Genomic DNA, 15,763 nt, shown 5'->3' on the forward strand with positions numbered 1-15,763 from the left:
TCCTGTCCGGCAACTAAGTTAGGAAGGACGCCTGTATCTTTGAGTGACTGGGTTTATTGATACACAATCCAAAGTGTATTTAATAACTTCACCATGTTCAAAAGGATATTCAATGACTGCTTTTTTTTATTGTGAGGCATTGGAAAATCTCCCTGGTCTTTGTGGTTGAATCTGTGTTTGAAATTCACTGCTCGACTGAGGGACCTTACAGATAATTGTATGTGTGGGGTAAAGAGATGAGGTAATCATAAACAAATAGTGTTAAATACTATTATTGCATATAGATTGCGTCTGTGCACATTATTATGTGGCTTGTTAAAGCACATTTTTACTCGTTAACTTATTTAGGCTTTCCATAACCAAGGGGTTGAATACTTATTCACTCAAGACATTTCAGATTTTCATTTTTAATTAATTTGTAAAAATGTCTAAAAACATAATTCCACTTTGACATTATGGGGTATCGTGTGTAGTAGGCCAGTGACCAAAAAAAGTATATCAATTCCATTTTAAATTCACACCAAAATGTGGAAAATATCAATGGGCGTTAATACTTTCTGAAGGCACTGTAGATTACATTTACAACAGATTGACCAATAATGTTTCTATAAATAGTGAAAAGAATAGGTCCTAGTATCGACCCCTGCGGAGCACCTTTGTGTACTTAAAGAAATGTGGACTTAACCCCACCAACAGTAGGCCACTTTTGGTGATGGTTTGGCATCACAGCTCAGGTCAAGTGTTTGTCATCCCTGGTTTACTGCCCCTCAATCTTTGGACCTTGGGCTGGTTCTTAAAAGAAGAGAAACTGTGCCAGGATGCTCAAAGCTGTGTTGAGTTACAGCAGGTACATACCCATTTCTAGAGAACGTTGAGAAGACTACTCCTTTAGGATGTATTAGACCCTGAGAACTGAACCAAGACTACATATCGATCGGCTGGATAAAACACACAGCATGCTGCTACTGCTTTTCACCCTCTGTAGTCTGCTCAGTTGTGGTAAGTATAAACATTATTTATATCCAAAATTGTCTTTCTGTAGAACCTAATGTCAAGTTCACGTTTCTATAATTGACATGGAATGCTTACGTTGACCTACGTATTTATTTAAACAGTGAAGCTAAAACCTTACATTTGGCTCTATGCTTTTTGGATTTGAGATCAAATGTTCAATGAGGCGACAGTACAGAATGTCACCTTTTATTTGAGGGTATTTTCCTACGAATCTGTTTTTACCGTTTAGAAATGAAAAGCACTTCATGTTTTGAGTGCCCTTCATTTGAAGGTGGCAAAAGTATTTGGACAGATTCACTTATATGTGCTTTAAAGAAATCGAAAGCGTAATATTTTGTCCTATTTTTCTAGCACGCAATGATTACATCAAGCTTGTGACTCAAACTTGTTGGATGTATTTGCTGTTTGTTTTTGGATGTGTTTCAGATTATTTTGTGCCCAATAGAAATTAATGGTAAATAAAGTATTGTGTCATTTTGGAGTCACTTTTATTGTAAATAAGAATATAATATGTTTCTTATCACTTCTACATTATTGTGGATGCTACCATGATTACGGATAATCCTGAATGAATCGTGTGTAATGATGAGTGAGAAAGTTACACAGGTATAAATATCATGCCACCCCAAAAATACTTACCTCCCCTGTTATTGTAATGGTGACAGATTAGCATGTCTTGTGGGTATGATATAAAATGCTAACCTCCCATGTTATTGTAATGGTGAGATGTTAGCATGTCTTGGGGGCATGATATAAAATGCTAACCTCCCCTGTTATTGCATTGGTGAGAGGTTAGCATGTCTTGCGGGTATGATATAAAATGCTAACCTCCCATGTTATTGTATTGGTTAGCATGTCTTGTGGGTATGATATCAAATGCTAACCTCCCATGTTATTGTAATGGTGAGAGGTTAGCATGTCTTGTGGGTATGATAACCTAACCTGTTATTGTATTGGTTAGCATGTCTTGGGGGTATGATATAAAATACTAACCTCCCCTGTTATTGTAATGGTGAGAGGTTAGCATGTCTTGTGGGTACGATCTTTGTGCCTCCGTTACTTTCTCACTCATCATTTATACACGATTCATTCAGGATTATCCGTAATCATGGTAGCATCCACATTAACGTTAAAGTTATTGATGGAAGGAGGTCACGATGCCCTTTCAACCTTGGCACGAAGAGGTTGTGGAATGTTTCCTCATCTAACCCCATAGAAACAAGGATAAAAATAACAACACTAGGAATAGCCATGATAAGTTACGATCAGTTTTACTGGACTGAAGTAATTTATTTTTTCTTCTTGTTGTGTAATTAAGCAATAATGTACAAGGTCGTGCCTAAGAACACCCCTTAGCCGTGGTATATTGGCCATATACCACAAACCCCCGAGGTGCCTTATTGCTATTATAAACTGGTTACCAACGTAATTAGAGCAGGAAAAATAAATGTTTTGTCATACCTGTGGTATACGGTCCGATATACCACGGCTATCAGCCAATCAACATTCGGGGACCGAACCACCCAGTTTATAATGTTCCACACATCTTATTGTATTTACTTTGTTATTTTCCCATAAACTGAACTATGATCAGTTAGACCTGCAGCTAAACACTCCTGTGATTGTTGTGTTGTCAGCCTTCAGTCAGTGTGAGGAGGGATGGAGGGCCTATGAGGACAAGTGTTACTACTTCTCTACCAACACAAAGTCCTGGGATGATGCCCGCGCAGACTGTGTGGGACGGGGGAGCCATCTGATGAGCATCCTGGACATTCCTGAGAGGGTGAGCTTCTGGGTTTGAGATGCGTTCTACGGTCGTCTAGTTCACAACTACTGTATATGACTCTCTGTACTGTGACCTCTGCTCTCTCCTGGTAGACATGGGTACGGACTCAGGTTGGTACAGAGATTTTCTGGATCGGTCTGAATGACATTGCTGCTGAGGGAGTGTGGGAGTGGACTGACGGGAGTACCTTCCTCCCCTTCTTAGCGTACGTAGCCACACTATGATCCTCAATTGATCTGACACTACATTGAAACACATCAGCAAATTATGGTTCCATGAAATGAACCATTTTGGTTGGAGGGTAATCAAGTGCTGTTAACCATTGACTTGTAATCAAGCACAGTAACACTCTATAGTAGCCTTTGTTGTGTGAAGGTTGTTGGTGATTGGTTGACGGGCACCATACTTCCCAGGATGGTTGGGTATCAAGCCATCATTTGACCACATGATTATTAATATCCACCTCTGATTTTCTCATGTGTGCTCGTGCACTCTACACAGATACTGGAAACCAGGGAATCCTGACAACTGGGAGGACAACGAGGATTGTGGGGAGGTGGTCGGGGGAGAGCAAGGACGATGGAATGATGACGTCTGCACTAGCCGGCGGAAGTATATATGCAAACGCCCCAACCGTAGGTTTAACTGGCCAATCAACATGTGCCGTTGCCTGTTGTCTACAATAATGCTTACGGGACCTAAGAAGGTGAATGATATGCGTAACACATTTCACTCCTTTCCTCAGCTAATCCTCCAACAATGTGCGACACAGCCAACGGATGGAGCCAGTATGGATCCAACTGCTACAAACTAAATACAGACACCAGGAAGAGCTGGTTGGGAGCCAGACACGACTGTGTTAGAGATGGGGCAGATCTGGTGTCCATCGCATCACCGGAAGAGGAGCAGTACATCACAGGACGACTGGACGATTCCTTCTTTGACATTTGGCTTGGCTACACCACTCTGGTAATCAAAACATACAGTATATGACCCATCCAAAAGCTATCAGACCTAGCGCCAAAATCAATATAGTCAGTACAATCCAGGATGAATTAATGAAAGAAAATATAATCCTTTGACAGATATCATGTCAATGTACGTTACCCACTGGGCACACACTGGTTGAATCAATGTTGTTTCAACATCATTTGTCAAGGGACTGTGACGTGGAATCAACGTGGGAAATCCATTGTATTTAAAAAAAGTCATCCACGCGTATTGTTCTCATCTAATTTCACCCAGCGTTGTAAACTTTGAAATTAGGGTAAAACTTTAACTTAAATACATTGACTTAACCTGACTAACAGGTTGTTACATCAATCTAATTTCAACATAATCATCAGAACTATGTATACGTTGACATTGCATTGAAAATTCCATGTAGAATAATTAAATATTGGGTGGTTAAAATTGTTGAATTTAATTACACAGATTTTATTTGACGTTTCAATGTTGATAGTAATGATATGTGTGAATCAATGCCATTGTTTCAACATCATGCCACCAACCTAAATAAAGAGTTTAGGTCTTATATTGAAATATAATGTGAAGTCACAGTAGGAGTCACTGTTCAGGTAGGAGTCATTGGACTGTGGGTTCAACTTTTATTTCAATATAAACTATATATCCAAAAGTATGTAGACGCCCCTTCAAAATAGTGGATTAGGCTCTTTCAGCCACACCCATTGCTGACAGGTGTATAAAATCGAGCATACAGCCATGCAATCTCCATAGACAAACATTAGCAATAGAATGGCCTTTCTGAAAAGCTAATTGACTTTCAATGTGGCACCTTCATAGGATGCAACCTCTCCAACAAGTCAGTTCGTCAAATTTCTTCCCTGCTAGAGCTGCCGTGGTCAACTGTAAGTGCTGTTTTTGGGAAGTGGAAAAATCAGGCGTCCGGTGTAGCTCAGTTGGTAGAGTATGGTGTTTGTAATGCTAGGGTTGTGAGTACGATTCCCACTGTGGACAAGCATGGAAATATATGCACTTAGTAAGTGCTTGTCCACTGTGGGAATCGTACTGTAAGTTGTTCTGGATAACAGTGTCTGCTAAATGACTCTAATGTAAATGTCTAGGAGCAACAATTGCTTTCAATGTGGCGCCTTCATAGGATGCCACTGTTCCAACAATAATTTTGTCAAATTTCTGCCCTGCTAGAGTGGTAGGCCACATGAGTGCTGAAGTGTGTAAAAAAATGTCTATCTTCGGTTGCAATACTCACTACTGTGTTCCAAACTGCCTCTGGATACAATGTCAGCACAATAACTGTTTGTCGGGAGCTTCATGAAATGAGTTTCCATGGTCAAGCAGCTGCACACAAGCTTAAGATCACCATGTGCAACACCAAGTGTCGGCTGGAGTGGTGTAAAGCTTGCCACCATTGGCTTGCATAGTTAAATAAAGTTTAAAAATTGGATGCTGGAGCAGTGGAAATGTGTTCTCTTGAGTGATGCTTCACTGTCTGATGGATGAATCTGGCTTTGGCGGATGCCAGGAGAACCCTGAATGCATAGTGCCAACTCTAAAGATATTAATGCCCATGACTTTGGAATGAGCAGGTGTCCACATACTTTTGATAATGTAGTGTAACTCTTTATTTAGGTTGATGGCATGATGTTGAAACGATGACGTTGATTCAAACAAACCATTTTACTATCAACATTTAAACGAGGTCAAATAACATATGTCTAATTAAATATACAATTCTACATAATTTCAACAACCCAATATATATAGAATATAGGGATGACAAATATTTGTTATGTTTCTATGTGGACTTTTCAACGTATACATAGTCCTGATGATTATGTTGAAATTAGATCAATGTAACCTGTTAGTCAGGTTAAGTCTATGTATTTAAGTTTAAGGTTTACCCTAATCAATTGATTACAAAGCTGGTTGAAATGAAATGAGAAGAGTAATGGTTAATTTATTTATTTTTTCAAATAAAATGTATTATCCACGTTGATCCCTCTTCACAATACATAGACAAATTCAGTTGAAACAACATTGATCCAACCAGTGCGTGCTAGCTACATGTATTCTAAAACTTACCCCTTGGTATAATGAGTTCTCATTTTTGTTTTTTCACAGAAATGCACAACAATATCATGTCAGGTTGAAATTGACAGCACTCAGTTCAGCTGGTCTGATGCTTCTCCTGGGACCTACACCAACTGGGGAACTGATCCTGTGCAGCCAGATCTCAGGTAGGACAGGACACGTGGGGTGACAGATCTATATAATCAACTGTATCACAGTGATTGTGCAGGGTTTATTCTAGCTTCGTAGTGAAAATATGTTTTCTCCGACAGTGAAAAGCAGAACGGGATTTGTGTGGCAGTGATCAAGGAGGCAGGACAGGACTTTGGGAAGTGGAAGTCCCATATATGCCGCTATGAGCGTCCTTACATGTGCAAAAGAGCACTCAACAGTAAGCTCAGATCTTCAGAAAACATTACTGGATAAATAACCATGTGAATTATGTGGTATTAGCTCAAATGACTCTGACATGACATGCGATCTTGATTCAACTTAATACATTGCCAATTATTATATGGTTTGATATGGTCCTATTTAATTATCTCAAGGCAATTCAATACAAAGCAACAATGTAGATACAAGTGGTCACTGCTCGGCGGCAGAAAGGCGCTAACTTCGAAGGTCTACTGAGGCTCCTGAGTGAAAACATGGGCCTTTTTCTAAATTAAATCTGCTCAATACAAAACTAAATATGGAATAAATATATATTTATTTACAAAGCTAAAAGACCGAATTTCAATATCCATCCTCCGTAAAGACAATCTGTTCCTGTTTTCATTGTGTATTTCTGAGTCTTGCCATTTACGTCGCCATAGAAACGGCCCCCTCTCAACGCAGATTGATCGCGGTTATATGCAATGAAAGCCAATGATCTGTATGTGAAAAATGACGAAGGTATCAAGTTGATTTTGATTTGTCCAACCAGCGGAAACACCTTCAAATGGTACCACCTCACAACACCAAATATGGAAGAGATACTGCCAAGAGCAGCGCAGTCTAAACTAGCAACGATCACAGCAAATTCATTTTCTTATTTCATCAACACTGTCAAGTGCTCGCATAATAGCTAAGGGGACAATATTGTAGAGAACAATCTAAAGATTAATTCTATGTAATTTATAATAACACAGGGCAAAGAAAACAACGTTTTGACATTGATTTCGTAGCACCCTCTTGAATGTCCCGTTTTCTTCTACATTGTACAGCAGTGAGTGAATGCTCTATACCAGTGGTCACCAACCTTTTTTGAGTTAAGATCACTTTGAATCAAAATGCAGATTTTTTTCAAACATTGCTTAAAATAACGTAAGCCTATGCAACATTAACCAATTAGAACAGAACTCTAGCAATGAGGTTTGTGCATTAAGCTAATACAGCTAATACATTATCACCGCATATTGGGCTTTGCTTGAATTGCCCTGCAAATGCATTGTTGTTAAAAATATATATATTTTAAAATTTAAGTTAGGCTTTATGATCACCCCGGTAATAGATCCGTTCTTGTATTACTTTTGAAGCACAGCTAAGTGAGTGTAGCCGATGTGAAATGGCTAGCTAGTTAGCGGTGGTGCTCGCTAGTGACGTTTCAATCGGTGACGTCACTTGCTCTGAGACCTTAAAGTAGTAGTTCCCCTTGCTCTGCAAGGGCTGCGGCTTTTGTGGAGCGATGGGTAACGATGCTTCGAGGGTAACTGTTGATGTGTGCAGAAGGTCCCTGGTTCGCGCCCGGGTATGGGCGAGGGGACGGTCTAAATTTATACTGTTACACCTGGTTCGCGCACAGGTTGAGGCGAGGGGATGGACGTAAAGTCTATACTGTTACATGAGTGTAACAGTATAAATTTAGACCGTCCCCTCGCCCATACCCGGGCGCGAACCAGGGACCTTCTGCACACATCAACAACTGACTTCGAGGCCGCGGCAAGGGCCGCGGCTTTTGTGGAGCGATGGGTAACGATGCTTCGAGGGTAACTGTTGATGTGTGCAGAAGGTCTCTGGTTCGCGCCCGGGTATGGGCGAGGGGACGGTCTAAATTTATACTGTTACACCTGGTTCGCGCACAGGTTGAGGTGAGGGGATGGACGTAAAGTCTATACTGTTACATGAGTGTAACAGTATAAATTTAGACCGTCCCCTCGCCCATACCCGGGCGCGAACCAGGGACCTTCTGCACACATCAACAACTGACACCCACGAAGCGTCGTTACCCATCGCTCCACAAAAGCCGCGGCCGTTGCAGAGCAAGGGGAGCCACTACTTCCAGGTCTCAGAGCAAGTGACGTCACCGATTGAAACGCTATTTAGCGCACACTGCTAACTAAGCTAGCCGTTTCACATCCGTTAAATGAGCATACATTTAAATCATTTGCTTTTTTATTTTTATTTTTATGTTACTGTGCTGATGGTGCCTGCATCTGATGGTCAGTCTCAGCGGAGGGAGAGAGTAGCAGACTGAGGGTCAGTCTCAGCGGGGGGAGAGAGTAGCAGACTGAGGGTCAGTCTCAGCGGAGAGAGAGAGTAGCAGACTGAGGGTCAGTCTCAGCGGGGGGAGAGAGTAGCAGCCTGAGGGTCAGTCTCAGCGGAGAGAGAGAGTAGCAGACTGAGGGTCAGTCTCAGTGGAGGGAGAGAGTAGCAGACTGAGGGTCAGTCTCAGCGGGGGGAGAGAGTAGCAGACTGAGGGCCTGTCTCAGCGGAGGGAGAGAGTAGCAGACTGAGGGTCAGTCTCAGCGGAGGGAGAGAGTAGCAGACTGAGGGTCAGTCTCAGCGGAGAGAGAGAGTAGCAGACTGAGGGTCAGTCTCAGCGGGGGGAGAGAGTAGCAGCCTGAGGGTCAGTCTCAGCGGAGGGAGAGAGTAGCAGACTGATGGTCAGTCTCAGCGGAGGGAGAGAGTAGCAGACTGAGGGTCAGTCTCAATGGAGAGAGAGAGCAGCAGACTGAGGGTCAGTCTCAGTGGAGAGAGAGAGTAGCAGACTGAGAGTCAGTCTCAGCGGAGGGAGAGAGCAGCAGACTGATGGTCAGTCTCAGCGGAGGGAGAGAATAGCAGACTGAGGGTCAGTCTCAGCGGAGAGAGAGAGTAGCAGACTGAGGGTCAGTCTCAGCAGAGGGAGAGAGTAGCAGACTGAGGGTCAGTCTCAGCGGAGGGAGAGAGCAGCAGACTGAGGGTTAGTCTCAGTGGAGAGAGAGATTAGCAGACTGAGGGCCTGTCTCAGCCGAGGGAGAGAGCAGCAGACTGAGGGTCAGTCTCAGCGGAGGGAGAGAGTAGCAGACTGAGGGTCTGTCTCAGCGGAGGGAGAGAGCAGCAGACTGAGGGTCCGCCTCTCATCATCCCTCTTTTCTACCTTCCCTCCACTGACGCCTTCCAGATGATAGCGAAACCTGAGTCGCACCGCATTAATGCACAAATTCATGTTGTCACTCCTATGAACAGAGAGAGTGAAATATTCCTCGATATTAAAAAATACCTAAGCCGCTAATAATAACAACAACGAAAGCCTATAGATACACTTTCCTACTAATTCATTACTGCTGCACTGCTTGTTGTACATTACTGCAGACGCTGCCATCTGAGCCATCCGTTTGGCCAGCGGTAGACCTATAGTGGACTTGCTTTGCTTCCTGGGCCCGCCCGGGTAGGCAGAGTTTGTACCAGTCGAGAGCGATCGACCGGTTGGTGACCACTGCTCTGTACTGTGTTCTATTTTTCTCTGAAAAGCAATTTGCCCTCCCGGTTGGATCAGCTTCAGTGGGAACTGTTACTGGGTGGTCAGCAACACGATGTTCCTGACCAGTTGGCATGAGGCTCAACAGAAGTGTTCAAGTGAGGGGGCTAACCTGGTGACAATTAAGACGTAAGAAACAACACATGATTTACTGAACATAATGATTGATAAGAAAATGAAATCATTTTCTAATTCGTATCACTTGTTGTTTTAAGTCAAGAGGAGCAATACTTCATCAACACTCATCTGCCAGACCTTAATCAAGGGGAAGTGCCTGATGTCTGGATTGGTGTTGCAGGTATATCAGACGTACAGATTTAACCCCTAGTTTTATTTGGCCAATATCTTATGAGCTTTTCACTGTGATCTGTGACACCCGATTTGGCATTGACAAGCACTGCTGGTTGCATCGTGTAAAGAGAGACTGCAGAATATTTACTAAAAACTCAAATTTTAAATCAATGAAAAGGCCAAGTCTACAATTTCCTGATTTGTGATGTCACTAGATGAGGACCAGGATGGTACATTCAGATGGGTGGACAAAACAGATATTACGTTCTCCAATTGGAAACCTAGCTTTCCCAAGAACACAGTAAACCTCTGGGACTGCGGTCAAATCTACACCGGTAAGGGCATGTGGTCTGTACTACACGTATCACTCAATCAATCAACAAACTCTCTGGATCATAACTCTGGATCATAGACGAAGAAAGGTACAGAACTTTGTTTTATTGGTTTTTTTGTCTTACAGGAGATTTCTCTGGAAAATGGGAAACAACCAATTGCTTCAAAAACCTGGGATACATTTGTAAAATGGTGGGGGGTCAAAATGTTAAGCCGACCTCTGTTCCAGGTTAGTGGAACAACTGTGACTGACAACTGGAAGACATTTGTTTTGTATTCCTGTAAATCATGTCAACGCAAACTAATGCGTTATTTATTCTATCAATATACTGTTTGACATATAACATAATGCTTTACATTGTGTTGGTGTAGATTCTCATTGTGATGCCGGGTATCTTCTCTATGGAGACTACTGCTATCACTTTGAGACTGAAATGGTGAAAAATTGGCTAGATGCAGAGAGTTACTGTGCCAGTCAAAGAGGCCACCTGGCAAGTTTTCATACTCAAGAAGAACTGAGCTTCATAACTGGTGAGTGGTTGACTAAATGTAAAAAATATATATATATTAAAAAAAATAAAAAATAAACATCTATATTTTGTACAAATATAGAATAAATATATTTTATTTCTTTAAAATGTTATATTCCATTGGAAATGTTATTTTGCAGCTCATATGCCCGCACCATCCTGGGTTGGTCTTAGTGACAGTAGGACAGAAGGAGTGTGGGTCTGGTCGGATGGGACTCCATCCGTGAGTGACAAATATGCCAAATCTTTTATGGTATACACATTTGAGAGAGTCTAGCTTAAATTAACATTCAGTTTGGCTTCACTCTCTCTTCCAGGACTTTCTACCATGGGCACCCAACCAGCCTGATAACTGGCAGGGCAATGAGGATTGTTCCAATATTAGGGGATTCAACCACCATGAAGCAGGGCTACTCAACGATGAGTTCTGCACCTCCACATTGGAATTTGTCTGCAGAAAAGGTCTGATTGGTCCTTTCACCATTTCCCATTGTTGAATGTTCTTTGTAAAACATATACATACAGTGCATTCTGAAAGTATTCAGACCCCTGAACATTTTCCACATTTTGTGTCTTTACAGCCGTATTCTAACATTGATCAAATTCGTTTTTTTCCTCATCAATCTATACACCATACCCCTCACAAAGCGAAAACAGATTTTTAGACATTTTTGCGAATAAAATATCACATTTACATGTATTACAAATATTCAAACCCTTTACTCAGTACTTTGTTGAAGCACCTTTGGCATCGATTACATCCTTGAGTCTTTTTGGGTATGACGCTACAAGCGTGGCACACCTGTGTTTGGGGAGTTTCGCCCATTCTTCTCTGCAGATCCTCTCAAGCTCTTTCAGGTTGGATGGGGAGCGTTGCTGCACAGCTACTTCCAGGTCTCTCCAGAGATGTTCGATTGGGTTCAAGTCCGGGCTCTGGCTAGGCCACTCAAGGACATTCAGAGACTTGTCCCGAAGCCACTCCTGTGTTTTCTTAATTGTGTGCTTAGGGTTTTTGTCCTGTTGCAAGGTGAACCTTTGACCTGATCACTCTGGAGCAGGTTTTCATCAAGGAACTCTCTGTACTTTGCTCCGTTCATCTTTGCCTCGATCCTGACTAGTCTCCCAGTTCATTCTGCTGAAAAACATCCCCGCAGCATGATGCTGCCACCTCCATGCTTCACCATAGGGATGGTGCCAGGTTTTCTTCAGACGTGACACTTGGCATTCAGGCAAAATTGTTCAATCTTAGTTTCATCACACCAGAGAATCTTGTTTCTCTGGTGTGAGAATATTTAGGGGCCTATTGGCAAACTCCAAGCGGGCTGACATTTGCCTTTAACTGAGGAGCTGCCGCCTTCTGGCCACTCTACCATAAAGGCCTGATTTGGTGGAGTGCTGCAGAGATTGTTGTCCTTCTGGAAGGTTCTCTCATCTCCACAGAGTAATTCTAGAGTTCTGTCAGAGTGACCATCAGGTTCTTGGTCACCTTCCTGACCAAGGCCCTTCTCCCGCGATTTCTCAGTTTGGCCGGACGGTCAGCTCTCGGAAGAGTCTTGGTGGTTCCAAACTTCTTCCATGTAACAATGATGGAGGCCAATGTGTTCTTGGGGACCTTCAATGCTGCAGAAATGTTTTGGTGCCCTTCCCCAGTAGCTTGCTGAGGATTTTTTTTTTATGTAATCAATTTTGGGTCTGTAACGTAACAACATTTGGAAAAAGTCAAGGGGTCTGTATACTTTCCGAAGTTACTGTATATTGGCTCACTATTCAAAAGTAAATGCCTGTTGACCACAGAATGTTCATCACTCAACTGTCTTTCTAACCCTCAGCAAAAGGTCAAGGACCCCCACCCATACCTCCCACATCGGGGCCAGGTAAAAGTAGCAGCTTCTCTCCTAAGTTTACCATTCTTTGCAACCCCAAAACCTCTCACTTGCAATTTCCAACAAGAAATCAGTTTGACCGTTGGCCATTTTAACCACACACGATTATATTTGTGCAGTTTAAATGCAAAACAAACAGGTTGCTTTTTTTCAGAGTGTGTTGTAAGCCCTACCCTATTCCAAAAGATATCATCCGATTTTTCTCCCGCAGATTGGAATGAGAAGTGTGGCTCTTGGATGTCAGACCCGTTCAATGACTACTGCTACCTGTTTAACTACCTGTCCATGAGGAAATGGGCTGATGCACGTGCTGACTGTGTAAACCAGAAAGGGGACCTTCTCAGCATCACCGAGCCTTTTGAGCAAGCCTTCATTCAATGTACAGATGGTTTTTGTAAATTTTGTAAATTATAAATTTTACCTTTATTTAACTAGGCAAGTCAGTTAAGAACAAGTTCTTATTTTCAATGACGGCCTAGGAACAGTGGGTTAACTGGTTAAGTGCTATCATTCTTCTCCGTAAAAAAAAAAAAAGTACTACAACAATGTTGTTTATTCACAATGGCAATTCAAATGAATAGTACTCTGATGTGTTGTGTTCATGAACAGCTAAGGTCCAGCTGATTCCCACGGGCGTCTCCGTGTGGATGGGAGGACATGACTCCATCACAGAGGGGGGATGGGAGTGGACTGATGGCTCCCCTTTCAGATACATCCACTGGAATGCAGGTAATAGTCCTGATGCTTTCGGATACCTCAAATCAATTAAAATTGTATTTATCACATGCGCCCGAATTACAGTGGAATGCTTATTCACAATCACTTAACCAACAATGCAGTTTTAAGAAAATAGAGTTCAGAAAATATTTACTAAATAAACTAGTTTAAAAAAGCAAGACAATAAAATAACAATAATGAGGCTATATACAGGAAGTACCAGGTAGTAACATGGCTATATACAGGGGGTACCAGGTATTAACATGGCTATATACAGGGGGTACCAGTACCGAGTCAATGTGCAGAGGTACCAGGTAGTAACATGGCTATATACAGGAAGTACCAGGTAGTAACATGGCTATATACAGGAAGTACCAGGTAGTAACATGGCTATATATACAGGGGGTACCAGTACCGAGTCAATGTGTGGGGGTACAGGTTAGTTGAGATAATTGAGGTAATACATGTAGGTAGGGGTAAAGTGTACATGTAGGTAGGGATAAAGTGTACATGTAGGTAGGGGTAAAGTGTACATGTAGGTAGGGGTAAAGTGTACATGTAGGCATGGGTAAAGTGTACATGTAGGTAGGGGTAAAGTGTACATGTAGGTAGGGGTAAAGTGTACATGTAGGTAGGGGTAAAGTGTACATGTAGGTAGGGGTAAAGTGTACATGTAGGTAGGGGTAAAGTGTACATGTAGGTAGGGGTAAAGTGTACATGTAGGTAGGGGTAAGGTGTACATGTAGGTAGGGGTAAAGTGTACATGTAGGTAGGGGTAAAGTGTACATGTAGGTAGGGGTAAAGTGTACATGTAGGTAGGGGTAAAGTGTACATGTAGGTAGGGGTAAAGTGTACATGTAGGTAGGGGTAAAGTGTACATGTAGGTAGGGGTAAAGTGTACATGTAGGTAGGGGTAAATTGTACATGTAGGTAGGGGTAAAGTGTACATGTAGGTAGGGGTAAAGTGTACATGTAGGTAGGGGTAAAGTGTACATGTAGGTAGGGGTAAAGTGTACATGTAGGTAGGGGTAAAGTGTACATGTAGGTAGGGGTAAAGTGTACATGTAGGTAGGGGTAAAGTGTACATGTAGGTAGGGGTAAAGTGTACATGTAGGTAGGGGTAAAGTGTACATGTAGGTAGGTAAGTGTCTATGCATAGATAATAGATAAAAGATAATAAACAGCGAATAACAGCAGCATAAAACAAATGGGGGGGATCAATGCAAATATTCCGGCTAGCCGTTTGATTAGCTGTTCAGCAGTCTTATGACTTATCCACTGGAACGCAGGTAATGCTTATTTTTTTGTATATTTTTGTTGCATGTATTTTAGAGTGGGGACTCCCCCGAGTTGCTAGGTGGTACAAATACCAAGCATCACATTTCTCTACCTCCTCTTTGCCTCACTCAGGCAACCCAGACAACTATGGAGGAGAGGATTGCCTTTCCATGCTTATCAACACCGGCTACTGGAACGATGACAACTGTGATTACAATAGAGGATACATATGCAAACGCAGAGGTAACCTGGTCCTGTACAGATGGTTGTGTTTTTGAACCTTTTCAAATGTTATTTTTAAACCCTACTTCTAATGGTTTCTTTCAGGAAACACACCAGTTTCTCCTCCACCCCACGATGGTAAGATAAATTAACCCTGCTCTTATAGATAAATCATTTATTTTTCCTTTATTTAACTAGGCAAGTCAGTTAAGAACAAGTTCTTATTTTCAATGACAGCCTACGGGGGAACAGTGGGTTAACTGCCTTGTTCAGGGGGCAGAACGACAGATTTGTACTTTGTCAGCTCAGGGATTCAATCTTGCAACCTTTACGGTTACTAGTCCAACGCTCTAACCACTAGGCTACCCTGCCGCCCCAATAAACTTGGTGAGGAGGGTTTGTAGTAGAGTTAGATAAACCACGTGGTCCATCAGAACAGCCACATTATTCAATAGTAGTTTTAAACTATTTCCCTTGTTCACAGTAATCTCAGATGCCTCTACTGTTAGAAGTGAGTTAAAAAGCTCTCTAACTGGGATCGTCAAGGCTTGAATAAACTGTGGACTATTAATGCCCATGTTTACTATTGCCTTTTTAAAATCTGATTTAAGAGTCTGGAGACTCCTTTTCACTGTCTTTGAACCCTGTTGACCGTGTTTGTACGGGTTGCGATCTCCTGTAGGGTTTGAAACGGCTTACATCTGTGAGGACTCCAGTGCTGTCCTCCACTGTGATACCAACAGTGTCATCAACATCCAGTCAGCTTTCTTTGGCCGCAAGAGTGACAAGATCTGCCCCCACCAGGAAGGAGCTTCAGGTACAGAACAAATTGCTTTTACCTCTGAAACTCAAATAGGTTATAACTATAAGAGCAACCAACTCCTAATGGCATATTATTTATGTGTTAGGCTTAATACAGTGCTTCAGACAACGATGTTAC

At 42.2% G+C, this 15,763-nt stretch overlaps 1 protein-coding gene across 1 annotated transcript in view; it reads left to right on the forward strand.

Moving 5' to 3' along the window:
- Positions 1 to 688: 688 nt before the first annotated feature.
- LOC110536912 (uncharacterized) overlaps positions 689 to 15,763 on the forward strand; it is a 45,392-nt gene continuing 30,317 nt past the window's right edge. The window contains exons 1-20 of the mRNA XM_036936809.2: positions 689 to 999; positions 2,652 to 2,797; positions 2,893 to 3,005; positions 3,302 to 3,435; positions 3,546 to 3,769; positions 5,903 to 6,018; positions 6,124 to 6,242; positions 9,563 to 9,698; positions 9,785 to 9,867; positions 10,076 to 10,195; positions 10,321 to 10,422; positions 10,566 to 10,724; positions 10,864 to 10,946; positions 11,041 to 11,185; positions 12,553 to 12,597; positions 12,818 to 12,985; positions 13,216 to 13,335; positions 14,734 to 14,844; positions 14,929 to 14,961; positions 15,506 to 15,640. Coding sequence (XP_036792704.1) covers positions 957 to 999; positions 2,652 to 2,797; positions 2,893 to 3,005; positions 3,302 to 3,435; positions 3,546 to 3,769; positions 5,903 to 6,018; positions 6,124 to 6,242; positions 9,563 to 9,698; positions 9,785 to 9,867; positions 10,076 to 10,195; positions 10,321 to 10,422; positions 10,566 to 10,724; positions 10,864 to 10,946; positions 11,041 to 11,185; positions 12,553 to 12,597; positions 12,818 to 12,985; positions 13,216 to 13,335; positions 14,734 to 14,844; positions 14,929 to 14,961; positions 15,506 to 15,640 — 2,335 coding nt within the window. The 5' untranslated portion in view covers positions 689 to 956. The remainder of the gene's footprint in view (positions 1,000 to 2,651; positions 2,798 to 2,892; positions 3,006 to 3,301; positions 3,436 to 3,545; positions 3,770 to 5,902; positions 6,019 to 6,123; positions 6,243 to 9,562; positions 9,699 to 9,784; positions 9,868 to 10,075; positions 10,196 to 10,320; positions 10,423 to 10,565; positions 10,725 to 10,863; positions 10,947 to 11,040; positions 11,186 to 12,552; positions 12,598 to 12,817; positions 12,986 to 13,215; positions 13,336 to 14,733; positions 14,845 to 14,928; positions 14,962 to 15,505; positions 15,641 to 15,763) is intronic.

Source organism: Oncorhynchus mykiss, chromosome 12, assembly GCF_057628025.1.
Source record: "Oncorhynchus mykiss isolate SJ-2025 chromosome 12, ASM5762802v1, whole genome shotgun sequence".
NCBI classification, from domain to species: Eukaryota; Metazoa; Chordata; class Actinopteri; order Salmoniformes; family Salmonidae; genus Oncorhynchus; species Oncorhynchus mykiss.